Here is a 27302-nt window from a genome sequence, read left to right as displayed (position 1 = left end):
CTCATGCCCCCTACTCGCCTCTGCCCTCTACCAGGGCCTGTGGAAGCACGCCAAAATGGCCACAAGCAGATGGGGCTAACCTGCCGAAGGTGTACATTCTAGAACCTTCCTTCTCCTTAATTTTTCAGTGTTAATTCTGGGGATCAGGAAGTGCTCCCCTAAATCTCTCAGGCTGCATTAAGATACTTCTTGCATTTGTGTTGTTGGCACAGAGCACTAAGCAGAAATATGATAACCAATAACCCATTGATGTCCAATTCTAGACTTTAGAACGCTACAAGGAAATTGTGTAGCTTGTGTCATTTGTACCGCAGCACTGGGCCTGAGTAAGTGTCCTGTTCTTAGACAGCTGCTCTCTGTTGTAACCATGACATGTACTGCCCACAGGCACCTGGTTAAATGTTTCTCCTAAAGTCTCTGCTTTTGCCTCCACACTAGAGCAGGATTATTTAACTCCTCGCTCTGGATTCTTGCTTAAAGATAATTTCACTTCTGTCTCACTCTAATGCACTAGTAAACAGCAAGCAATGTTTCAAGATGCTGTTTTAAAATATCCATTTAAGTAGACCCTTTATATTATTCAGTGCAAACTTTTTTTGAAATCATATAAAATATACACACAGTTTGGTCACCATGTGGTAGACAGAGAAACCAATAGGTATATTTCTAAGTAATCTGAAAGGCATGGAATAAGGGAGCTTTGTCTGTAAATGTAGATAATTATGAAATTATTTTTAAGGAACTATTTTTTTCCTTCTTTTTTCTTAGCATGTTTTTCCTGTAATAAGATACTATGCTTCCAAACTTGAGAAAACTTTTGTTGTTGTTGACAAGGAAATACACTGTTGACTCTGATAGTGATGTGTTTATTTACTTAGAATGAGATCTCTAACATCATTTGGAAAAAGTGTGGTTAGGGGAGTATGATGTTAAACTGTTAGATCCAGCTTCTGCTTCTGTCTTTCTTAGACCAGCCACTGCTCTTAGGAGAAAATATAAGCTCCAATATCAGACTTGAATCTCTTCTAAAAATAGTAAATGGAATGTTTTTTATGGTTATCAGAAACTTCTCACTTTAATAGGTAATCTGCATAGACACCTATCCCAGAGAAATAAGTATTCAAACCTACAGGAACCAGTTTCTAGGTATATAAGTCTTTGGGGCATAGAAGGAAGGAGAGGAATGTAGAAGCTGGTAGTTATCACTGTTGCTCAGTGGGACTGTCAGATTCAGCCTTTCTGATAAAGCCTCCAGGGTGTTTATGCTATACAAGTGCTGGCTGCCTTCGTTTGACCATGAAACATGGAGCTGTGGTCAGGCCAATTGTGTGGAATGATTCTAGTGACACCTGCCGATTATTCAATGTACAAATGTCTGTTTAAATTATAGAGGCTGTCTTTTGCTCATCTGCTAAAGTAGATAAGCATTTAAACTCAAAGATAAGCCTTCAACCCAGCTTATTCTCTGAGGCCACAGGTACATTAGAAATGGTGGGATGTAGAGAATTCCAGTCTAGTTCTTTTTACTCAACACTGAAAGGAAGAGACCACTGGCATTCCCCCAACTCCCTCCCTCCAGACATTCTCGAAGGTCTCCTAGACAGACCAGGAATGGGGCTGGGGAAAGGGGCAGAGGCAAGCAAAGGCCAGCTTTTGGGAAAAGAGCGTGATGTGTCCCCACTATACCCTTAACTCTGAGAACTTCTGATTTACAGTGTATCCAAAGGACCCTGGAAGGATTATTTTAACTATTCCCTAACCTTTGACCTCCTTTTACAGCCCTCTTCTATCTTCAGGGCCCCAGGGAGTCTGCCTGTCTGTCTACCTTACCTACCTAACCCATCCACTCTGCAATTCTAATCTACTTACCCTGTCTTTCCTTCTCACTCGTTTATTTATTCATTTGCTTATTCTTAAATTGTCTCTCCGTGTGACCCCACCGCTCTGTAAGGTTCCTGCCCCCGCACTGCAGGCCTTCCTTTCCCTCAGGCCCATGGCCGCAGTGTTGTCCCCCCCAAAATACAATGTGGTCAGATCTGATCGTGGGAATTCCCCAGCCACCAATAAAAAGTAACAGCTGGAAAATAGAAGCCACGTTTTAAAACATCCTATGGAACATTTTTCAAGTCAAATTTTGGTGATGGTTTTTTATTGACTCAAACTTAGAAACAGTTGATGTGGCTGAGGACTGCTCCGCCCCCTCAATACGTTGGGCTCGTACAAATACCCGTTCTTGGGAGATACTCCCAATCTCACGAGTCATTGTTTTCCAATTTGCACAGCTAATATTTGCTCTGTGTAAACACACATTCATTCAGCAAGTATTAAATCGTCTACCGCGCCTATTAAAGTGACCAGTTCTTTTTAGTGAGAAATAAGACAGATCATCTTTTTTTTCCTTTTAATTCAACTCATAGTAAATTTTGATGAGTTCTAAGAGAAAACTCATCTGGTTTTTTTTTGTCACTTTATATTATTTAGTTACAAATTTATTTTTGGAGCATGGTTTACACAGATCTTGTTCAACAGTCTGCTTTTCATTGGCCTTGGTCTGGTCTGTAGAAGTGTGTGTTATTTCAGAATCACTGCGGAAGAAATGCTCAGCTGGTAAGTACAACACTGTAAAGGGATATGTGAGCCTGGACTGTAATAGAATATGGGATAGTCCTTGATTTTCTAATTCTTTAGGAACAACTTATCTCAGTGAGCTCTGTCTTTCTTTTAACAGCTTAAATGAATTATAACTTACTATAAAATTCATTTGTTTTAAAAGGGCACCATGAAATGATTTTTAGTAAATGTACAGGATTGTGCAGCCATCGTCACTAATTTTACAACATTTCCTTCACCCCGAAAAGAAACTTCCGGCCTATTTGCTCTTCATTCTCACCTGCCGTCCTAGGTACCCACTATTGATAGGTGTGTCTTTCTCGTACAACAACTGGGTACAGAACGAATATTGTTCAGTCTACCTTCCTGTGGGGTATTTTTGGTCTGTTCTCTACCCAAGCATATCTCTCCCAAAGTTCAGAAAGGCAGTAACTGATTTTTCAATTCTGTTTTTGACATTTAAAAAAACAAACACGTTTTCCCCAATCTATTCTCAGAAGAGTGTCACCAAGCTACCTTACAAGCCCGCCCATTTCCCTAATTTAAATCTATCAATTACCTATACAAGTGTGGGGTCTACTGGTCTTTCAAGGACTCTTTTCCATGTTACTTTTGATGGGAAAATATTTCACACACATACTAGTATATACATAATTTTTTAGTAAGCATGGATCTTCTTTTCAGGTTTCAAAAACACTCTAGTAAAAATATTTAACAAATTTTGTGGGTGCTTCTGCAATAGAATCCCATGGCTCCTAAGGTGTCTTGGTCTCAGAAAAAACTTCATGGGCATAAAATTTCTTAGCTAAACTGGATCCTGTTAACATGAAGTGATACACCTGTTTTATAAATGTCATATGGTGGTTTACTAGTAAAAGTTACACATATGCATAACAGGGAAATACTTATCAGACTTCTTTTCCCCTCCCTCCCACAAGAGGGTTGAATTATATATTAAAATTTTTCTTGGTATATATTAATTTTTGCAAAATTACAAAGATTTAAAAATACCTGCAATATTATCTAGAGGACTTTGCTGTGTATTTACATATCTCTTTGGGGGAGGGGAGAAGCTTATAATTGATTGTCTCAATCTTTTCCAATGACTCTGTTGTAGACCTCTGACATGTAATAAATGGCATGGAGGTAGTGGTGTGCCATTAGAAGAGGAGCCCCCGAGGTCAGATTTCTGGTTCAAGTCTGGGCTCTGCCACTTCCTACCTGTCTGACCTTGAGCATCTCACTTTATCTCAATTTCTTTTCTTTACAATATTTCCTAGGGTTGGTATGAGGATTAATTAGATAATACACAAAGCACAGTAAGTACACATAAGTTACATTTGCTAATGGCACATGAGTAAGGTACTGAAAACTATTACTTTGTGGCTGTTTTACTCTACAACTTGACTTTTTAATGCCTTAATGGCAGACAACTGAGTTTTTTAAGGCCTAAGAAAGCTTTTGTGTCTGCTAATAAAATCACTGGTTGCTTTCATTGTTATTCAATTAAATAAATTCTGTTTCAAGACCTAGTTGTTTTTTTTTAAACCTTTAAGCTCAAGGTATGTATCTCTTTTATTTTCCAGTGTGTAAATGATACAAACACATTTTCTTTTTGATCACTGTTTAACTTCCATCTTCACCATGGAAGTAACAGATCACAGTAAAACCCATATATAAGCTTAGAGGTTTCCTGAATTTTTAAACGATATTTACACATTTAATACATTATCTTCTTAACCACTTCAAATGTATGACTAGGCGGACATACGAATCTAGCAGCAAAGAATTTCTGAGCCCTGCGACCGGAACTTGTGTTTGCTGTCAGAGAGCCTCGGGTCAGAACTGCTCGGGGAGCCGTGTCTCGAGTTTCACACTTGTGCCTCTTCTTAAAGCCTCGAATATGTGTCACATGGCCCACTCCCTTTTTTTGATCCATAACCTCTGAAATGAATTAATGAGGCTCTACATCTATTCAGATCTACGTTTCTACTTAATTCGATACTGTACCCTTCTTATATACTATTTATATACTTGTCTCACAGTTTCATAGGTACTATATCAAAACGTACATTTTATAATAAGATAACCGTAATTTATTTAACTAATACCCTGTCTTTGGATATTACGCTATTTCCAGTTTTCAAGCATTACTTGTAGAAATATTTTTTGTACAGCCTTGTTTCCTTTGGATAACCCACAAAATAGACTAACTCGGAGCCATTACCCCAATATACTTACATAATATAGTCTAATACCTACCAGTGCAAACCTTCCACTGACTCTCCCATCTGCTTCCTGCTGAAGCTGAGAATCTGTTTGTCAAATTAAGGAACAATCCTATTGAGATTATAAGAGAAAATGACTACTGATGTATATTAATATGGTAATATCAAGCCCTCTATGGTATAATAGAGGTAACAGAAATAAAACATAGAAGCAAAATGATGTGCTTTCTTGTAATTTCACACACAAAAACTTAAGTTCTAGGGCTGAAAAGAGGAGCAGCTGTGGAAGCCGCCTTTCACCAGCGACTAGGACACGTACTACAGAGCTAAAACTGTGATATGGACATCGAAGGAGCGTAGCTATATATACTGCTATTTCTACTACTGAAAACGTTCCCAAAAGTCACGTGGGTGTTGGATTTTATCAAATGCCTTTCTGACTTCACTCAAGTCAAGATGATCATATCTTTTCTTCTTTACATATATTTGTATTTTATTACAATCATTTATTAATTTGAAACCTTCCTTGCATTTCTGGAATAAATCATACCTATTTCTTAAAAAAAACAACAACCACTAACAAAACAGTATCGTGTACTAAAAGTTTCAGAGCTTTGCATTTGCCTTCCAAAGGAAGATTAGCCTGTAGCAATCTTTAGCTCTTTAATTATCTAGGTTAACTTCTAGTCTTTTGCAATGTAAGAGGCCTTGGAAGCCCTCCATCCGCCTTGTGCTCAGGTACAGCTCCCTAAGCAAATGAGCTAATGGGATTGCCATCCATGGAGAGGAACTACTGTGGCCTTTGTCACTTCCGCAGATACTTACTGGTAGGGCAGGGTTACCACAGGAATGAGTATGTTGTAATCGTCATCTTGATGACAGACAGTGCGCCCCAGGATTGGCTGACACCTGCTGATTGTGGTTTGTATATTGAATCTTCTTAATGAAATCCCAAGGAAAATAGCAATCGAGCCACTAATGCTCTTACTCCCAGGAGCACAGAGCTCTTCAAGGTTAATTATTTCAGTCATCCTCACAGTTGTCCCATGAGGTGAGTGGCAGAGCACTTCCTTTTTAAAAAAAAAAAATAGGTGACTAATTGGATTTTCTTCTGTTCTACATTCTGTGTTCTAGAACTGGGTAGCCACCTTCTAAAGACCATCTGTGTGTCCATTGCTGGACCTGGGTTTTAAAACCGCAGGCTTCTTCCACATAGAAATGCCAGGCTCGCAGCATGTGGAATAGGAAAGTGGGAGGAAATCTGGATGGCGTTTGGCAAGATGCTATGAGTGGGATAGCCTAGAGTTGGTAAAAAGAGACAGGTCATGGCTGAGTTAGTGCTTTGCTACCTCCGTTAGGAATAGTCATCCGTGGTGGTGAAGGTTTGTTTTTGACTCTGCCTTACTGAGGCACCTCTTCGTTATGTTTACTCTTCCCACAACCTTGTGCCAGGTTGCCACAGAGAATACCAGGGAACCCCGTTTTACAGAGGGACACTGCTGCTTTCTCATCCGACCCTAATGTGTTAGCAGCTGGGCTTTTCACAGGGACAAGAGAGAGCGAGACGTCCGAAATGCTTAGTGCTCTCCCTTAGCGGGGATGTGTCTCCGTCCTCCCGCCATCCTCTGTGTCTGCCAGGCTGACGCTGCTCCTGCGTCTGCTTCCTCCGAGATGGCCTGTGCCCGTCTGTGGACACATCCCGTCAGGGGAGCAGGGACCAAGTAAAGCTGCTTTGTCGAGGGACCACCTCCTCCCTTGTACAACGTGCCATTCAGTCTTCCCACATAGTCCGCTCACGTCAGTTCTGCCTCCTCGGTTAGACTGTGAGCCCTTTGGGTGGATATTCAGGTCGGTGTCATTTGGTTGGTTTTTTGCTTTTCACTCCTTTTAGTTGCCCCCTCCCCGTACCCCTCATCGCTGGGGCATTTGGGTGCACAGTAAACACTTGTGGTTGCTCTGTTTACCATCCACAACTCCCAACAAACATGGCCTGTACTTATTAACTGTGTCATTTTAACAACTTTTTTTTTTTCCTTTCGGCAAATGAAGGCTTAGCTGTCACCACTTTGAGTTTTTCCTCCCCCTTAATTTTTCCCTGAAGTTACCCTGAAAAGAGAGGCCTTTCAAATGCAAAGGATTATGCTTAAATTGTACAGTGTGCTCAAGCCCAGGACTAATTAGAAGGCCTGGAAGCCTCTTCAGGTGGCCGGGATCTGCAGTCTGGCTAAATGCTGCTTCCTAAATTGAGAACAGCTGGGGCCGTGTGGCCAGCGGGTATAAAGAGCGGGTGCTGGTGCCCTGGGCTGTGAGGACGTCTTTGCTCTTTGGAGCCGGCGGAGCCTCTGCTGAAGGCACCCTTTCCTCCCGGGGGTCGCGGTGGGTAAGTGCCCGCGCCGGTCCTCGCGGTGCCTGTTTCTGTTGTTTGCCAGAAATGGTGGTGGCTGCATCGAAATGTTACTAATTTGCCATGCCGGCTGTAGGAAGTTATTTTATCCTTCGGGAAACAGGCGGAGTTTGTTGCCTCAATGAGATAGAGCTCAGGCTTTGTGTCTCGAAGGCTTTGTGTTATTTCGGAGGCTGTCCACCTTCCTGGTGTATGGGGTGCATCTCTGACTATAAAAAGGGTAAACCGAGGCAGTGTCATTTAGTTCTCGAATATTCTGAGGAGTGGTCACTTGAAAAGATTACAGTTTTTTTGTTTATTTTTTTAAAATCCTCATCTGAGGATATGTGTATTGATTTTTTAGAGAGAGAAAGAAAGAAAGAAACATTGATTGGTTGCCTCCCATGTGAGCCCTGACTAGGGATTGAACCTGCAAACCTGCTAGGTATGTGCCCTGACTGGGGATCGAACCCACAAACTTTTTGTGCATGGGTTGGTTCTCAGAAAGAGAACCAACTAACTGAGCCACCCGGCCAGGACAAGATTCCAGAGTTTTAATAAGAAAATAGAAAGTTGACTTTCTGACAAATGCAGAGGGTAACAATTATACAGAACATGTAATCATCACAGTTTTTTAAAAACATATGTGTTTTTATTTATTTCAGAGAGAAAGGGAGAGGGAGAGAGAAACATCAATGATGAGAGAGAATCATTGATTGGCTGCCTCCTGCATATCCCAACTGGGGATTGAGCCCACAACCTGGGCATGTGCCCTAATTGGGAATCAAACCATGACCTCCCGGTTCATAGGTTGATGCTTAACCACTGAGCAACACCAACCAGGTTTGGTTTTTTTAGAGAGAGAGGAAGGGAGAGGGACAGAAAGATAGAAACATTGATGAGAGAGAAACATCAATCGGCTGCCTCCTGCATGCAACCCAGGCATGTGCCCTGACTCAGAATGGAACTGGCGACCTCCTGGTTCAAGGGTCGGCGCTCCACCACTGGGCCACGCCGGCAGGGCAATCATCACAACTTTTTATCCTGTAAGGTTCCTGGAAAAGATTCAGTCGTAGGAAGGAGTGATGTGATCTGGGGAGGTTCTAGCCCATTGTGACTTCATGGTTAGCAACAGGCATCAGCGGCTGATGAAGTGGTTGCAGTGTTGGGTCCTGGCTTCTATTTAAAGAAATTTAAAAGGAATTATTAAAATGTTCCTATTTATACTGACATCAGCTCAAAAAGAGAAGAATTCCAAGATAAAACAATTCAGTATTTTATAAATAAACTCGTCTCGGCAGCTATAACTATGTTCTGACGATACATTTATAAAGCAAATGGCTTTGGTATTTGTTTCCATATTTTGGTCATGTTCTTTTTTGGATGGTTGACAGTTGGAGGGGCACGATATCTGATCGTAGTTTTGTTTTGTTTTCACAGGAGCCGAAGTGAAATCTCTGGGGGAAAGAGAATTGGCCTGCTTCCCTGACAGCGGTGGATGCACAGTGGAGAGCTGCATGGGAGGACCAGGCATCTGGTGGCTACTTTCTACGTTTTACACCAGGAAACAGAATCAGATGAAGAGCCCATGTTTATCTTGGAAATAGAAGGATTAAAAATCATTTCTACTAAGAACACTACCATCTCCTTTTGGATCTGAAGACTGGGGGACAATGGATATCATAGAGACAGCAAAACTTGAAGAACATATGGAAAATCAAACCAATGATCCGGCAAACACGTACCCACGGCCTGCTGAACCTGCCGAAGAAGAAGAGAAAAATGGCAACGGTAAACCCAAGAGCTTATCCAATGGGCTGCGGAAGGGCTCCAAGAAGTACCCAGACTATATCCAAATCTCTATGCCCACGGACTCCAGGAGCAAATTCCCCCTGGAGTGGTGGAAAACGGGCATCGCGTTTGTGTATGCTGTTTTCAACCTCGTCCTGACAACCGTCATGATCACAGTTGTACACGAGAGGGTCCCTCCCAAGGAGCTCAGCCCTCCACTCCCAGACAAGTTTTTTGATTACATTGATCGGGTGAAGTGGGCATTTTCTGTATCAGAAATAAATGGGATTATATTAGTTGGCTTATGGATCACCCAGTGGCTTTTTCTGAGATACAAGTAAGTAGGTCTAACACATTTGGGATTTTTTAGGGGGGGATGCGGGAGGGGGGGCATGTTGGGGGGAATGCGCCATTAGTTTGTACTTATGTGAATAGATGTGTACTTGGAATTATCTTTCTTGGTTTTATCTCATAAATTCAGTCTTATCCAGGCATTTGATGAAAGGAATCACTAGAAAGTTCTGCCACATTGGATAATCAGTCACTATTCAATAAGCATTGATGGCACAGCTGTGCCTGGAAGTGACAGCTGTATAGGAAAGAACAGAGGTGCTGTGGTGGGTGACTCAGAGTTTGTGAATTTAAGGTGCAGTTCTGATTTCAAGCAACTTGGCACTGTGGCACTTGCATGATGAATCAAGAGTCGTGGGGAGTAAGAACATTCAATTCATCACGCTTGAGTTATTTCAGGCTCTTGACAGGCGGGGTCAGTGGAGTGCTGGGAGCTTTTCTCCCCATTGCTCACAATGCAATGACTATACACGAGACTATATAGACCAGCGGTTCTCAACCTGTGGGTCGCGACCCCTTTGGGGGTCGAACAACCCTTTCACAGGGGCCGCCTAAGACCATCAGAAAACACATATATAATTACATATTGTTTTGTGATTAATCACTATGCTTTAATTATGTTCAATTTGTAACAATGAAATTGGGGGTCACCACCACATGAGGAACTGTATTAAAGGGTTGCGGCATTAGGAAGGTTGAGAACCACTGATACAGATGGTAGCGTGCTTTGAGGTTTGCTTCTGTTTAGGAGTTCTCACATTTTGCACTTCTTTTCCTTGGGCCTGTTGGCAACCCAGCCCCAAGAATCCGTTTCAGAAACTGAATTTAGAAGTGGGCCATGCGGTTTTGGTTTTAGATTTCTAAAGTAAACGCCTGGTTTCCAGGGCACCACAAAAGAGCTTTTAGTTCCCGGTTTCGGTCTCCCTGTTTGGGAAGAGCAGAATCAGGAAGTACTAAGCCAGGTACTTTTGCTTTGAAGCCACTTGAAAATAGGACATAGCTCTCAAGTGGTTGTTTCTTTCCTGTTAATTCCATAAAAAATAAAGCCCTTCCCTTCCCCTTCTCACTTTATCATTCAGATATATGTTCTCTAATAAGATGCTAGTAATGAAACCACTAAAACAAAAGTTTGACCAAAACATTAGCCACAAGCTGAGGCCTTTGAAAATGCAATGTATGCTGATTTAATCAGCACAATTCAAAAATTCAGAGTTCAGTAGGATTTCAATACTGATGCCACAAGATCATTTTTAGAAGAGGGAATTTATGCTATATTGTTCTTTCAATTGGTTGTTGCTTTGAGATTAGAAGAATTCAATCTGTCTTTGCTGAACAGTCCCCTACATGCAAGTTCGCAGTTTAAAAAACTGAGTCCACCAACAAGTCATTCCTAAGCATTTTCCTTAAAGTGTCCCTCTTAATATGTTTCCTTAATATGTGTAAGTAAAAAAAATAAAATAAAAAATATGTGTAAGTAAAATAGCTATCAATTTTCTTTTACTTAGTAGAATTTTTTTGCTGCTAAAGTTGTCAGTTATGTCATGCTTAGACTGGAAGTAAACTACATTTGTTGAACTTGAGTGTTTTTTTAATTTATCTTTATTGTTGAAAGTATTGCAGATGTCTCCCTTTTTTACCCCCACTGACCTCTTCTACCCGGCCCCCATGCTGCCCCCAACCCCCATAGGCCTTCACCACACTGAACGTTAGCGTTTTTCTCTTCTGTGTCTGGAATTGACACTGAATAGAAGAGAGACTGCTTGGGCCAAAGATGTGCTTTCTCCTTTAATTTAGAGCCAAGTTTTATTCATATATGTGTGAAAAGAAATCTTCTAGCTCCCAACCTGAGGATCTTAATTTGTTTGAATCTTCACCTGATTGTTGCTACCATGTCAAAACTTGTGGTCACACAGCTGGCCACATATTTTAGTCATATCTACTGCTTTGGTCACAACCCATCATCAAAAAGGTGCTGGGGAAATCACACTAATTTTCCTTTTCATTTTTGAGGTAGAATTGGAGCATATGTTTTAGGAACTAGTGGAGTAATTTTTATAACCTGTTTTGAGCCATCCTGGCTGAATGCGAAATCTCTCTCTCTCTCTCTCTCTCTCTCTCTCTCTCTATCTCTCTCTATCAAACACCTTCGTAGCTATGGGAAAAGTCATTGATTGTAGTTCTTTTCCTAAACAAGGCTGCAGAGGGCATACTTTCCCTTCTTAGTTAATTTTCTCTACAGCTGAACTCAGAACACTGGAATGAGTATAATTGACTCATGTAATTCCTGCTTATCACTTCCCTTTGTCTAGCACATGGAGCACAGCTCAGCCCTCTTTGAGGGCCTGGGGTTGAATCAAAACTCGAATCATCTTTCACTCAACCAAATGGAGAGACTCCGCAGTGTCTAGCCCCTGCCCCTTTTCAGTGCTATAAAAGGCAGAGCCCGAATAGCAAGCCTTTGAAAGCAGAGCCCTGCAATAAATGCATACTTTCATCAACTCCTCAAGGTGGTGTTCCTCTCTATTTTGACCCCAGAAACCCTGGAATATTCTTAAAATAGCTACTGGAAATAAGGTTCTAAAAATATATTTGTCCATGATTCTTTAAAAGAGAAGCCCCAGCAGTTACCTGATATATTTCAGACCGCAGTCTTGTAGAAAACTTAAAATCTCTCTCTCTCTCTCTCTCTCTCTCTCTCTCATCAATAAGCATGGGTTAGGATTAAAACACATACATACATACATACATAAAAATATGCCACATGCCTCAAACTGCCTGTTTGTCCAGAAGTCTGACCATTACCAGCTTTGGAAGTTTGAGAGCTCTGAAAATGGGAGACCTGGAATAATATAGTGTGTGTACTAGGGAAGTTCCAGCTGGTAATTCTAGGGATCCCACCGGTCTCTTAATCCCCAGAGCCCAGAGTTTGGAGACCCACCCCCGAACTACACAACAGAAGAGGAATTTCCGCCTTCACCTGCAAGTGCGGCTACTCCGAACCCTTGCTGCCCATTTGGTACCTTTGCGGCAGTGGTACAATAGTGTGCTCAAGGTCAACCGCTGGGAACCACTGCCTCAGACCGAGGACATGGATGGTGTAGGACGGGCTAATGACCGACATAATGATTGGTGGACAACGATCTCCACCAAAAATGATAAAGTGAAAAAGGACTTGTGGTGCTTTTGTTTATTTTTGCCTCTTTTGGTCAAGATTGAATAAGGGTAGACTAATCAGTTTATAACTTCATTATTAAATATTCTTAAATGCACGAGGATACTCTGAATATCTTCAGCATATTCTCTGAAAATCTATAGTGTAGTCATAGACAAAAGTCAATGCCCAGGTTGTCAAAATACTGTTGGATGGTCCCCAAATAATCCTTGTTTCTTATATAACAGGTTTAATGAGTCGTCCCGTTTCCCTGTGTGTCCAATTATGTGGCATGGCCTGAGCTCATTTGTTAATTCCTCAGTGGCCGTGGGTTGCTTATACCTTTGGTCTGTTCCCGAGAGGGTTCTATAATGCACTGAGTTGACTGGAAACAGACAGGCTCATTGAATTTTCTCTCAAAGAGTGACTTCTTTCGGAGAGGAGGTTTTCTAGAACCCTCAGTCCCCACAAACTCAACTCCTTTAGGGCCCAGACCACCGAGACTGATTACAGCGTGTGAAGACTGCGGAGCAGCCGCTCTGTGGAATTGTAAGGAGGGGCAGCTCAGAAATAAACTGTGAAACTGCGGTCTGTTAATGCCATTCTGTGTTACTTTTTATTCTGTCAAGCACTCTTTTACGTAACATTAGGAACAGAAACAGCGAGTAACCTTGTTTTCCCCCATCCCTCTTATTCCCTTAGGTCAATAGTGGGGCGCAGGTTCTTTTTTATCATCGGAACATTATACCTGTACCGCTGTGTTACCATGTATGTCACTACGCTGCCTGTGCCTGGCATGCATTTCCAGTGTGCTCCGAAGGTAAGCACCTCTGATTGAAAACACTTATTAAACATCTGCTCTCGGTTATAATCTTCAAAACACTTGCATGTGTTAACTGAAATATTATTTAGGACTAGAGGCCTGGTGCATGAATTTGTGCACCAATGAGGTCCCTTGGTCTGGCCTGTGGGATCGGGCCGAAACCGGGACCTCAGGAAGGCTCCAGGGCGTGTCTGGCCCGTCTCACTCAGTCCGATCTGCTGGACCCCAGCAGCAAGCTAACCTACCGGTCAGAGCGTCTGCCCTCTGGTGGTCAGTGCACATCATAGCGAGTGGTTGAGCTGCCTTAGCATATCATTAGCATATTACGCTTTGATTGGTTGAACGGACGACCAGGCACTTAGCATATTAGGCTTTTATTATATGGGATATTTTCTGTTTTTCTTTAGATTTAGGGGTAAGAAAATTAAAATGTGTTCATAAAATGTATATCTTTGTACATAAAAAATTCATTTTCTGCTACCTGAAAGTTGCTATTGGGAATTTGACTCCGCTGTTGTACCTTTACTTACTCACTTATGCATTCATTCTGCAAGTGCTCTGCTCCTGTTATGTCCCAGGCACTGTGTAACAGCAGTGACTAAAACAGTTCTTCCCCTACAGCTTACATTCTATTGAGGGATGACAACTGATAAATGTATAACTTGTGCCCGGCCAGTGTGGCTCAGTGATTGAGCGTCACCCTATGCACCAAGGGATTTCAGTTTGATTCCAGTCAGGGTACATGCCTGGATTTTGGGCTTGATCCCCAGTGCGGGTATGCAGGAGGCAGCAGATTCTCTCTCATCAGTGTTTCTGTCTCTCTATCCTTCTCCCTTACTCTCTCTATAAAATCAATAAAAACATATTTTTAAAAAGAACTGTATAACTTGTCACATGGTGATAAGCCAGGGGGCTATCAGGTGCGTGGTAAACCTGAGTCAGAGTGAAAGGGACGGTGAAGGTAGGTATTAGTTTACAGAGGGGGTCAGAAAGCTTCTTTAATGAGAAAGCATCAGGGCAGCAATCACATGAGGGAGGGAGCTCTATGGATGGGGTGAGAGCCCCAGGCCAAGGAAATAGCTCAGTCACAGAGCGTCAGAGAGAGAGAGAGAGAGCGCGCGCGCAAAGAGGCCAGTGCGGCTGGTGGAACTGTGTAGGTCAAGGTGGTGCAGCCTCAGATCCCATGGGGCCTTGTAGCCATTGAATGAACTTGAACCATGGTCGTGGCAAGTGAGTAAGAAGTGAGGAGTCATTCGCTTTGGGACATGTTGAAGGTGGGGACGACTGGTTGTGTTAATAAGTTGGATACGGCTTTAAGAGAAAGAAGTGAAGGATGACCCCAGTTTTCAGCAATTGAAAAGGCAGAGGGGCCTTTTGTGAGACAGTGTGAGACACTGACACTGTCTTCAGCAGGATTTACCGCTTCTCTAGGGAGAGTCGTTTCACGAGAGAGCTTTTCATCATCCTGGACCCCAGTGCACCCTGGTTTGTAACAGAGGAGACTTACAAATCCTGTCTGTGCTCTGGACAGGGGAATGAAGTCTAACATCGTATTTCACTGAACACTAAGCAGATGTCCAAGGTGGAAGGAAAAATAGAGTTGTTGTGAAGCAGTCAACAGTCTCCCTCCCCAAATATAGGTGTGGTTTGGAGAAGCTGTAATTTTCCAAAGCCATCAAAGCAGAAAGTGTCTGTGATTAAAACAGTGTACATATTGAATTTAAACACTGGCTGATTTTTTAGCGAAGCTAAATTCAGGCACAAGAGACGTTCAGAAACATAATAAACATTTCTAAGGGGTTATTGCAACGGGTTAAATGAAGACATGGCCACAGGAAAGAAGGCAAGCATCCTAGTAATGGCTGAGGTTTGCAGGGGTGAAACGCTATGGTTACGGACAGAAAGTATCCTTGGTGGAGGAGCTGCAGTTTTCAGAAGCCACATTAGTAAACATGGCCCTGGCTCACCCAGCTACAAATACAGGGGGAGCTCTGGTGGCGTCCTCACTAACCAGCTCCCGCGTTCCTGAAGTACGAGCAGGCTCTTGGTGCCCGACGTGTGACTCAGTGAGGCAAACACGGTCACTTTGTTCGATAGACGTGATCGCTGGTTGTGTTAGAACAGGAGTCAGAATTGCATTCTGAACGTGGCTCCCGGGGCTCCGTAGACTGTGGTTACCGGGCTATCAGGTAACCTGCCTGCCTCCTTTGTCGCTGACTATGGAACACCCTTCGTGACGACAGGCAACGACAGAGCTGTGTGTACTGAAACCACTTGCTATGGGGAGATGTCAGGTCTAGTCACTGAGGCCTAACATGGCTTGCCCCTCGCCGGATGGGCCCCCCCCGGGTCCCTGGTGAAACCCTGGCGCTCTCAGTCTTCCAGCTGCCTGGCCCCATATCTACCCTCTGGTTTCCCTTAAGTCCTCTGTGTATGATTTGCTTTAAGCCACCAACCCAAGCTTTTGTTTGCCTTCACAAAATCTTTGTTTGAAAAGTGTGTTTAAATAAATGGCGCATGAAATTATGTAGCACTCTAAGCCCATTTGGCCACGTACAGGAATGTTGGGCTGGCACAGATACAGCCCCTTCCCTGAGAAAGCTCCTGGCCACCCTGGCTGCAGATGCCGCAGGACTTCTCCTCTTCACTGAAGGGACGTGTGGACGGGAAGGTTTCCGGATTGGCAGATGTCAGGCTGGGCTCTCTTGAACCTTATTTATTTTTGTGGGAAATGGGGTGTGGTGGTCACAGTTTGAGGAGCCCTTAAGATCATTGAGCCCCGTCTGCTTTGGCTGTTATGATTGATGCTTCTCCGCGCAGCTTTCTACATCTTTAATTCCGTATTCAGTGACGCAGGGGTGGAGAGCGTCTGGCCAGCAGCCGCGATCATTTGGTCTGGCCCTGCCAAGGTGTTAGGGGGAGTTCATTAAATGTTGGACCCAATATAGCAGGCTAATGCTTACGTTGATAATGTTGTATGGCCCGCGAAGGATGTTATAAATCTCCAAATGGTCCTTGGCAGGAAAAGGTTCCCCACCCCTGCAGTAATGGCATAGAATAGTGTCTGAAAAATGAGGAAAGTAATAGGAACTGGGTGCTTATGTGGTGTGTGATGGGGGTTCCAGTGAACTGGAACAGAACTAGAAAACAACCCAGTATTTCCCAGATCTGTCCCCCCACTTCCCAGTATTCTTTCTACACTCTTGTTTTAACTTGTTGTTTTGCGGTTCTGTTTATTCTGGGTGTGATCTGACACCTGGGGTAACAGTGACAACACTGAGGGGTGAAGGCCTGGGAGAAGACAGTGAGGAGAGAGTGCCCCCTCCGTTCTGTGGAGGCATATTGAATGGGATGCTCTGGAGCTCCATTCGCCAGCGTGGCTGAAAGAGGGAGGGAGGAGAGAGCGTCTGCCTGCTTTTGCTCCTGGTTTGTGTGTGCCTGGGGGCCCGTCTAGCCCGTGATGGCTCCAAGTATTGCTGCTCTTAGAAAACTAGAGTGATGAGTTGGGATGAGTGAGTAAATTTTAAAAAAAAATTATTATGGTTTTGAAATAAAGAATAATGCATCCTTTTAAACTGGGAGCAGAGCGTAGGTACCTTATTTGATCTCAGCGTTGACAGTTGTTTGTACCAGCCATCCGACAAATTCCTCAAGGGCTGTGGTTCATCCGATGAGGCACGTGGCTGGATCGCGTCCTCCACGTCAGCTCAGCACAGAGTTGCATGTGGTTGGCGGCACGCCTCGGCGCGGCACCTGAACTGACCCCTGAACTGTCAGCTGTCCTGGCCTTCCTCGGTTTGGGCGCTTTGCCGCCTTCTCCAGCCTGTCTCTTCCAGGCAGGACCACCTCTGGCATGTTTGCTTTAAGAATTGTCAACTCTTGATGAAAGTACACAAGTTCTCTTGGTTTTTTTATTCATCTGCACTTGCCCTAAGCAAACTTTTGAAGAAGGTTAAATTTCTGCAAAACCCTGCCCTGTGACCCTGGGTGACGTCTTTTTCTTAACTGTTAACGAGTTGCGGTATGGGCTTTTTCACAAGTTCACCGAAAACCAGAAAGCTCCCCAGACCCATAAGGTTGCTATCCATTGGGAAAGGTTTAGGCACCCGTTGTGGGTGTTGTAGGCCGCCACTCCTGCCCCAATTCCTGCTGTACTGGATTGGAGGGGTTTCCACGTGCTAGAGGCTACCTTAATTTCCCTGCTCCTGGACTCTCTTCCCATCCATCTGTACACGTCTCCCCTCCTGCACCACCACACATCCACCTGGACTAGACTCCCCTGTCTTTACCACTACACAGCCGAACCGCCAGCGTGGCTGAGCTGGCCGTGCTGTGGGGACAGCTGCCCAGAGCGTCGGCGTTGAGTACAAAGGGCCGCCTGTCATTCAGCTATTCCCCAGGTCCCCAAAATAGTCATTAATGCTCTGTCTGTAATTCTCTTCTGATGTGCTGTTGCTTAGTCTTATTTCTGAGTATCACCTTTATTTTTGTAAACATAGTCATTTTATCCTAGATTGATCTTAAATCCCCCCTCTGGCCTCCCCGAATGTCAGTGTTCCACTTTTCTGCACCCACCGTACTGAGCAGCTCGGCCCACTCCTCCTTGTAGGCGTACATTTTAATGGCTATAAGCTGGACGGTTGCCTCAAACTCCTGCCCGGCCCATCACTGTTTCCCATACTATCATGATGGCTTCTGCGTCTTTGTCCAAGGGGGCCCTTTCCTGCCCATCGCACACAGGTTATATCTTCAGGGATATTTTGCCTGATCAGGGCTACTCATTTTTAAAGCTGTCAATATGTTGCTAATCCATTATTTCCAAACTTATTTAAAGTGTTGCAGCTTCCCTTTTTAACTGTGTCTGATCAAATATTAATACAGCCATACACATACTCGGGCTGCCCACTTAACGCAAGGTATGAACAGACTGTTCAATATTAGTAAGGTGCTATTCAGCTAAATCAAATATTAACCATCGAAACCATGACATCTCCCGGCAAAGAGGGAAGAAGGTAGCTTTGATCTTTTTTAGCACATAGCTGTGGTGAGGTCATTGTTATTAATATTTTTAAAAGCTTTGCTCAAGGATACGACGTCGCCAAAATGTATTATTAGTAACATATTGAATAATTCAAAACCTGTCATGAAAACTGGCCAATATAATGAATAAAACACAGTTTGGGGAACTTCCCCCCTGGGATTCTTTTTGATTTTTTAAGTTAAAAAGAAAAGTCACAACCTGGTGACCTTTCTAAGTGTCACATAAATTAGGCTGAAACACGATTTTATCAGCTTGTAAATTTTCCTCCTGATCTTCTTGTGTCATTCAGCTCAACGGAGACTCTCAGGCAAAAGTGCAGCGGATCCTGCGGTTGATTTCCGGTGGCGGACTGTCCATAACAGGATCGCACATCTTGTGCGGAGACTTCCTCTTCAGCGGTCACACGGTTGTGCTGACACTAACTTATCTGTTCATCAAAGAATGTAAGTAACTCATTCCCACTTGATGGGTTGTTGTAGTGGGAGGGCTCGCTAGGCCCCGAAACCGATGGGAGCCCTTATTCTATTGGAATTGATAGGTGTGTGTGTGTGTGTGTGTGTGTGTGTGTGTGTGTGAGAGAGAGAGAGAGAGAGAGAGAGAGAGAGAGAGAGGGAGAGAGAGAGAGAGAGAGAGAGAGAGAGAAAGAGAAAGAGAGAGAGAGAGAGAGAGAGAGGGGTCTGTTGTTCCACTTCCACTTATTGATGCATTCATTGGTTGCTTCTTGTGTGTGCCCTGCCTGGGGATCAAACCCACAACCTTGGTGGGATAACGCTCTAATCAGCTGAGCTACCCGGCCAGGGCTGGCTTGAGGTTTTTTTTAATTGTGTAAGTTTACATACAGCAAGGAAAGAATTACATTCTCCTTGTTCCAACCTTTGATGGGAAGTAAAATGGCAAATCTGTTATCTTAATACAACTCAACTTTAAAGTCAGCTCGCCACATAAACAAGGCACTCCCTGTTTATGCCCGTTTCCCGTGCAATTGGGAAAAACAGCCACTTTCTAAATTATACATGTGCTATTGTCCTGAGTGAGCAGTGGTTCCAGTGGTCTCTTTGGACATCCTGCTTCTGGAATTAGATGCATCATTTATATATTTTTTGCTTTCCCGCCTTTTGACCAATTTGGACTCTCTCCTCATTTGTCCCATTGTCATGAGTGGATTTGAATTCAGTCATGTGAGCAGAAAACGTGGGACCAGGACCACTTTGAGGTTAACGACAGAGGGCTTCACCCAGCTGTGCAGACACTATCATTGGGCCTGGGTTCCTATAAAATCAGCCTGGCTCCTGGTACTCTGTGTCTTGCTGGTCGAGAAAACCTTTTTTTAGCCTTGCTACCACACAGAGTCCATTGTCTCTATTCACTGACAACCGGGCTAGGCTCCCACAGACAGTGGGGTTATTAATAATTGTGTCATCAACTTTTAGACCTGCTACCTGTGGCGCCCCCTCCCCCCTTCCTTCCTACCTGAGCGAGCCCTGGGCTGTTCACAGCCCCGCGTTTTGGGTTCTTAGTTTTCTCCTTCCGGAGACGTGTTGACCTCAGACTATTCTGATTAAGGCCAGTAGGATAGACTGGTCATTAAGCGCCTCTCCGGGAACCTCATTACTCCCGCTTTCTCCCCTGCAGACTCGCCTCGTCACTTCTGGTGGTATCACTTAGTCTGCTGGCTGCTGAGCGCTGCCGGGATCATCTGCATTCTCGTAGCTCATGAGCACTACACGGTGGACGTCATCGTTGCCTACTACATCACCACACGGCTGTTCTGGTGGTACCATTCAATGGCCAACGAAAAGGTGAGAGCGGTGAAATGACCCTTGGATAACTTCTTTATAGGCAAGGGAGCCCTTTTCGTACAGTGGGGTTTTGGTGGCTTGGTGGGAATGACTGCTGTTGCTGCCCAAGTGTGTGGTTAGCTCAGTTCAGTTCTTACCCTTATATCCATTATTGCGTTTTAAAATAAAGAACATCACAGGTATAAATAACATCTATATATATAAAAGCCTAAGCAACTGAAAGACCGTACGACCGATGGACCGGTCGCTATGAAGGAGCTGCCCCCTGGTGGTCAGTGTGCTCCCACAGCCAACCTCCCCAGCTGGCCAATCTCCGTGGCCCATCCCCCCAGCCAGACAACCTTCTGCGGCCCCGATCGGCTCAATCGCCGGCCAGGCTGAGGGACCCCACCTGTGCACGAATTCGTGCACCAGGCTTCTAGTTTAAGGATAAAAATGTATGATTACAGAGCACAGTGTTATACTAATTCAACTACTGTAATTTATATGAGAATTAAAGAAGTACATATGCTAAATTAAAATGCAGGCACCTTCTCTCTAGCAGCACAGAGGTGCAGCTAGGTAATACCCCTGCCTTCAGAGAACTCAAGTTTGAGAACAACTTGGCAACTATTTTTGGAAGTCAGGCAAATTAAGTGCCTTATGACTAACCGGATTTAGTACATCTTTTGGTGATGTGGTGCTCTCTGGCTTCTTCCTTATTCTGATTTCTTCTGCGTCCTGTTTCCAGATGCACTTTTTCTTCTCCCACATGTTCTGAGAGAGCTAGCTCCAATGCCACCTCTTCTGGGAAGCCTTCCCGGACTTCATTCTCTGCCGCTAGTCCCGCGATGGAATTGTCCCTCCCCTCCCTGTGCTTTCCTAGCCTTGGTGCATGTCCAACAGTTAGTCCGTGTGCCACGACCTACCCTGGGGTCGTCTTGCCATTTTGCCTGTTGCATGCAGAGTGTGGAGGGTTTGGGAGAGATTGAAACGTTGTCCTTCCCAAAGGCTCTAAGTCCCGTTCTCATGGAGTGGTGCCCACTAATGAGGGCCCTCTCTATGGACCTTGTAGCTCTGTTTCCTGTTTTATAGTCTCCTGTTGCCATCTTCTGTTTAGTTATCAGCTGACTCCACAGAACTAAGCTTTTATCTTTCCTCTTAAAAGTGCTCAACCGTGTGAGCTCTCCTCTCTCTTCCCTGGTCGCTTAGGCTTTTATATATATAGATCTGACCACTCAGTTCCTGAAAATTGTTCCACCCGGGTAACTGCCACCTGCATTCCTCAGTCTCCATTGTCACTGGAGTTGCAGGCAGGCAATCGGCATGAGCCACGAGAGGGAAGACGGAGGGGCTGGGAGGGGTGGGGCCAGGTCACATCCGGTCGGGAAGAGGCGCGGACAGTATGCCTTGGGACCCGGAGGCTGCTGCTGCTCTGCCGTTACAGCGAGTGACGGTTTAACTAATGGGGAAAGTCAGGATGCATGAAAAATATGCCTCATTTCACTCTCCCCTTGCCTTTTACAGAACCTGAAGGTCTCTTCACAGACTAATTTCTTATCTCGTGCGTGGTGGTTCCCCATCTTTTATTTTTTTGAGAAAAACGTCCAAGGCTCGATTCCTTGCTGCTTCTCCTGGCCGCTCTCCTGGCCTCCGGGCTGCTTTAAGTCTTCGTGCAAGAAGTACTCGCGGGTTCAGAAGATCGGGGAAGACAATGAGAAATCTACCTGAGGAGCAAAACAAAGGCTTCAGCTCTTATACCCAAAGAGGTATCGCTGTAACCAAAGGGATAGTTTTTTGTGTTTTTTTTTATTTTAGGAGAACTGACTGGTAAATGAAGAAGTGGACCAAATTTTGTGTAAACGATTAGAAAGATGAACAAAGTGTTACGCTTTGACTGTTGTTTGTTTTTTTACGCCTCCTGGGAAAGTCGTATTCTCCTGAGGCTCTTCCTTCATGGTGACAAGCCCTCCACCGGGATTCCCTGACGAGCTTGGAAAGAGGTGCCAAAGAACACGTCCGCCTGCCCTCAGTCTTTCTCCACTAAAGCATTTTTTCAGGATTTCTTTTCCTCCAGGGTCAGAAGGATTTGCCAATGTTTTCAATAAACTATCTGGACAGATACAACCTAATGTTGAGGGTGGATTTGAGCACTGGGCCGCTTAGTGAGGGGGAGACACAGGGCTTGTGAGGAAACTTCGGGTGAACTTATTCTCCCCGTCCTGGGGAAGGTCAGGGTCAGGTCTGCGAATACGTACTGCTGCTACCACCCAATGTACTATGTGTCACTTTTACTTTATTTTTTTAACTGATAATTTTATTTAAAACGTGAAAGAAACGTGATCTAAGTAAATACGGAAATAGTTGACACGCCCCACAGATTTTACTTGGGCGTAAATATTTAATTTTAAGATCTCTATGACAGATGCACAGGGAGCAGGGCTGTTTCCGCTCACAGTGGTCCTTGTTTGCACACTTGCTGGGCACAGGCTGAAAAACACGTGTGTGAACTGTGGCTCGTGCCACGTGGGGAACAAGCCTGCATTTCTCGCCCAGGTCCCCCCTGGGTGAGGTCTGTTTCAGAGCTGCTCACTGGAACTCAGAAATGCAATTGGTCACATCTCACTAAACCCACTTCTTTCTAGTTACATTCTGCTTTATGGGAAAAGGAAGACGGGGTCCAAAAGTTTAATGAATGCATCCTTGCCTTTTTGCAAGAGGCCCAGCTTCTTGTAAACGGAGTGTTTATAGGAAGGAAGGACTAAGGAGACAGACCACAATGAAGTCGTTCTACTCTGACCCTGAAAGGACACCACGGTGCTGCACGCTAACCTGCTGTTGGAATCCAGGTGTTGGACAGCACAGCTAGTCGCTAAAGGGGGCAGGTCGTTTCTAAAGTTCTTTCAGGTGATGCAAAAAAAAAAGATGGATTTGATCAGATTTAATGCTGTCAGAGTTAGTGCATTGTTTCATGCTGTTGGGGCTGTGGACAGTTCTTAATTTCTTACAACTTCTAGGACCTTAGAAAAAGATCTAAAGTTACACAGTCATCAGCACAGAGAACAGAGAGGCCAACTCTGTGGGAAGGCAGTTACATTTATATTGAAGGCAACAATTTCCCACCCCTTAGAATGAAAACAAAAACCCAAAACCACCCCTAAATTTGCCATGAACCAGTCAGCCCTGAGTTGATATACAAAACTGACCTTTAAATTACTTGAGCGAAGCACAGTACACACTGAAATGTGTTCAGGAAGGGTCTTTATCCTTTGGTGCTAAAATTCTCTGTGCTTCCAGTGTAGCTCCTGCTCTGTGTAATAGAAGAATCACTAAAGGAAACGTAGTTGAGTTCAACACCAGGAAGAAAGATTTTCTAATCTGGTATTTGAAACAAGAAACAAAACCCTAAACCTTCTTGGCAGGTTTTGAAATGCAGGAAGTTTTTCTGGTATTTATCATTAAACCAATAAGAAACATATCCATACCTTACCAGATGTTTAGCTAGAATTCCACATAACTTTCGCCTACGAAATATGGGCACGTGTGAAAAAGCAAGGTGTTCTGTGTGAAGACACTGATGTTAAATTCCTGTTGTCCGATTGTGAGGAAAAACATACGACGTGGAAGCCTGGGCTTTGCTCTCCTAACACTGGTACATTGAGCCTCTGACTTAAATAAGACAACCTGGTATATCTGAGAGCCTTATTCCTACATTGTAGATAGCCCACTCTTCATCAAATTAAATTAGGGAACGTATTTAAGCTTTTAAAATCCTGGCGCGTTGATTGCTGGAGGCCCTCGAAATAGTAAACCTTGCATTTTAGTCGGGTAACTAGTTTTGTTTTTAAATAATGCCATCACCTTTTCAAGAACTTTTAAAAGGACTTCTGACTCCACCTGTGGACACGGCGGCTCCCGTGCTCCTCACAGTGTATGCCATAGCTCTGTCATTGGCGCTGTGGGAGCATGTGGTACCAGAATAAGGGTGAGGGGGAAATATCAAGTTTCAAGGTGGGAAGGTGAGAATAGTGACTCTCATTTACATTTAGAAAAGCAAACTTGAGGTCTAACCCAACCTGCCACTTTAGAGTATGAAACATGAACAATTACTAGACGTAGGGTGGTGATCACTTCACAGTCTATAGAAATAGCAAATCATTATGTTGTAAACCTGAAACTAATACGTCACATATCTGTTTTAAAAAATTTCGATCTTGCCTCTCAAACAGTAAACTTTTGGAGCTCCTTTTCCTGCTTAATCAATATATAACATCGATTATGGTTTTTGTGAACTTGTGCTCCTCTTGGAAGCTTTTCCTATAATTTAGTCCTCTGTGCAGTATCTAGAACATGTAATTCCTCTAAGTTAGAACACTTTTTTTCTAAATTCTTTGAAATGGGAATGAATTCCTCTCATTATAATTTTGGAGCTCCTCCACTAGCTCTGAAAATAAAGCATTCTTCCTCAAGTCCAATGGAAGTAATTTGGAATTTTTAATTTAATTTACTGGCATCTTGGAAAACAAGTTTTGCTGTGGAAGGAAGGCTGGCTGGAGTGAGGGCGAGTCTCTAGTCTGCTTTATGGATGACTTTGCATTAGGTTCTTGGCTGTATACCAGCGCACCTTGTGGAAATATGTTATATGACTTTGAACACAAACCTGCCATTTTTTAAAGTGTATTTTCAAGTTTTTAAAAGGCATATGTTTTTTATTTATTTTTTGCGAATAATCTTGAAAGCATAATGCAAATGGAATTATGTTAAAGGTATTTTAAACCTTTCCCAAAGGGAAAATGTACTTAGATCACAGGGAGTTGCAATTCTAATCTTTTATCCATTTGATCAAAGAAAATTTGCAGACCATTTTTACCTCTCACCATCACAATCATTAATGTCTCCCTTTATGACTACCGACACTTTGTTTACTTTGAAACACCAAGTTGGCTGCCTTTTTTATTTTACATGTTAGATAGAACTCATGCAGTTTCTTTTTTTATCACATCTTGTTCCTTGAATATTTTGAACATTTTTGAATTATTTTTTTATTGTTTATTTTTGTTTTGCACTGTAAAACTGATTAAAAATTTAAGCTGGTCTTAGCACACTTCTGTAGTGTCAGGAAGTGTAAGAAGGAATTTCATAATAAATGTGTTTGCATGTTTAAATCAAGCATATTAAAAGTAATATGCTATGTGTTGAAGGTTTTTCTGTTTGTATGTATAAAGATTCCTAGCATTTTTGTTTAATGTCATTGTGTTGCAATAATTTAACTCATTTGACTTACTTGCTGAAAATATTTTGTCTATTAAGAAGTGCTCTTGACTTCAATACCTAAACACTGAAAATTGTGTCTAAGGTGCCCAAAGATAAGTTTTTATATAGATTTACACCTTATAAGTTGGGATTTGTTTTGTTATTCATTAATTTAACTATGCTGTGTTCTAAATGAATTATGAATGAGACTAGTTCTTTATTCTGAAATTATTTAAAATTGTCCTTTAAAAGAATAAGAGGAAGCTATAAATATAAGCTAATCTAGTTGCCAAGTTGGGATTCATTATTTAATTTAACTCCTATGCAATGATTAATGCTGCAAAATGTATGGTTATGTTATGGTATATTCACAAAAGAAATATTATTATGAGGTTTGAGAGGTGTAGCCTATTGTATTCTTTCAGAAATTTACTGTACTGTTTCAATGTGTTAAGTGCCTTGTTGTAAAGTAAAATTTTAAGCCTAGAATGCATTATTTTCCTGACATATATTTTTCATTATGATATATACTGTATGTTATTGTAATAGTTTTATTAAATGCTTATGTTTTAATCAAATATGTGATTTTCAGAAGCTCTTTTCTCCTACCCACCAGTACCTTAATCATTAGTCTATCATATGGGGTTTGAATTCAGGTCCTTTTTTTTAAAGAGGAAATTATCTTTGTTTAGAAGTATGTTTTTCATGCTTGTGCTTTTATATTTGTAAAAACATTTCAGGAGGCATTTAGAAGTGTAACTATAGTTTGTACTTCAAAATGCCATTTTACATTTACATTTTAAGTGCCTAATTGTTAGTTAAAACTAATTTATGTTTTTATTCTAAAGACATATGTGTACTTGGTTTCTAATCTCTTTGGCTTTGCTTTAAAAAAAAAACACAAAAAAGCAAGAGCTTCTACTTCCTATTTACCCAATAAACCACCGTGACAGCAACAGTATTTTGAAAATCAGTACTACTATTTCTTTCAATTAAAAAATATTGTTTTCTTTAAAGATTTAAAAAATGTATTTAGTCTTATATGCTTATTAAAACCACTAGTGGGTTATTTTTTTCAAGTACTATTTTTAAAATGAGCTGATAACTTAAACTGAGTGTTATTTTTCCTGCCCTTGGATTTAAGATGAAAAAAATAACTCAGCCCTGGCCGGGGAGCTCAGTTAGTTGGAGTGTTGGTCCGTGCACCAAAAGGCTGTGGGGTTTGATCTCTGGTCAGGGTGTGTATGGGAGGCAGCTGGTCAATGCTTTCTCTCTCTCTCTCTCTCTCTCTCTCTCTCTCTCTCTCTCTCTCCCCCTCCTTTCTTTAAAAATCAATAAACATATCAGGTGAGGATTAAAGAATAATAATTCATAACAACAATAACAACATAAGGTCATTCGTGAAGAAAAGCCAGTTCCCTGCTCCATGATTCTGATTCTCATCGTTCACAAAGAGACAAAATCATGCTTCATCGAAGAGAGCAGAGTCCTTCCTGTCAGAAAGAAATGTCATCTTCATCCCTTCACGGAGGGGGCACCGGAATAAAGTCCTCGACTAAACCCTGACAGCATAGTCATTGCAACACTGGACTGATGACTTGTCTTTGGAACCTCTGATGAAAGATGAAGGCACGGCTTCCAAAGACAAGTTCAGTAGAATGAAGGGACTAGACCAGTGGTTCTCAACCTTCTGGCCCTTTAAATACAGTTCCTCATGTTGTGACCCAACCATAAAATTATTTTCGTTGCTACTTCATAACTGTAATGTTGCTATTGTTATGAATCGTAATGTAAATATCTGATATGCAGGAAGGTCTTAGGTGACGTCACCCCCGTGAAAGGGTTGTTCGACCGCCAAAGGGGTCGTGACCCACAGGTTGAGAACCGCTGGAC

The 27302-nt window shown here is 42.8% G+C and overlaps 1 protein-coding gene across 11 annotated transcripts in view; it reads left to right on the top strand.

Annotated features, from left to right (window-relative positions):
* SGMS2 (sphingomyelin synthase 2) overlaps positions 1 to 26370 on the top strand; it is an 88703-nt gene extending 62333 nt beyond the window's left edge. For all 11 annotated transcript variants that reach the window (XM_014462484.2, XM_023760448.1, XM_006096586.3 and 8 more), the window contains 5 exons: positions 8662 to 9349; positions 13217 to 13334; positions 18668 to 18821; positions 20011 to 20177; positions 21684 to 26370. In XM_014462484.2, the coding sequence (XP_014317970.1) occupies positions 8895 to 9349; positions 13217 to 13334; positions 18668 to 18821; positions 20011 to 20177; positions 21684 to 21887 (1098 nt within the window). In that variant the 5' untranslated portion in view covers positions 8662 to 8894 and the 3' untranslated portion in view covers positions 21888 to 26370. The remainder of the gene's footprint in view (positions 1 to 8661; positions 9350 to 13216; positions 13335 to 18667; positions 18822 to 20010; positions 20178 to 21683) is intronic.
* The last annotated feature ends 932 nt before the right edge of the window (positions 26371 to 27302 follow it).

The sequence above is a fragment of the Myotis lucifugus genome, unplaced genomic scaffold (genome assembly GCF_000147115.1).
Source record: "Myotis lucifugus unplaced genomic scaffold, Myoluc2.0 scaffold_182, whole genome shotgun sequence".
Classification (NCBI taxonomy): Eukaryota; Metazoa; Chordata; class Mammalia; order Chiroptera; family Vespertilionidae; genus Myotis; species Myotis lucifugus.
The sequence above is the reverse complement of the archived record's forward strand: the minus strand, read 5'-3'. Positions and strand labels throughout refer to the sequence as shown.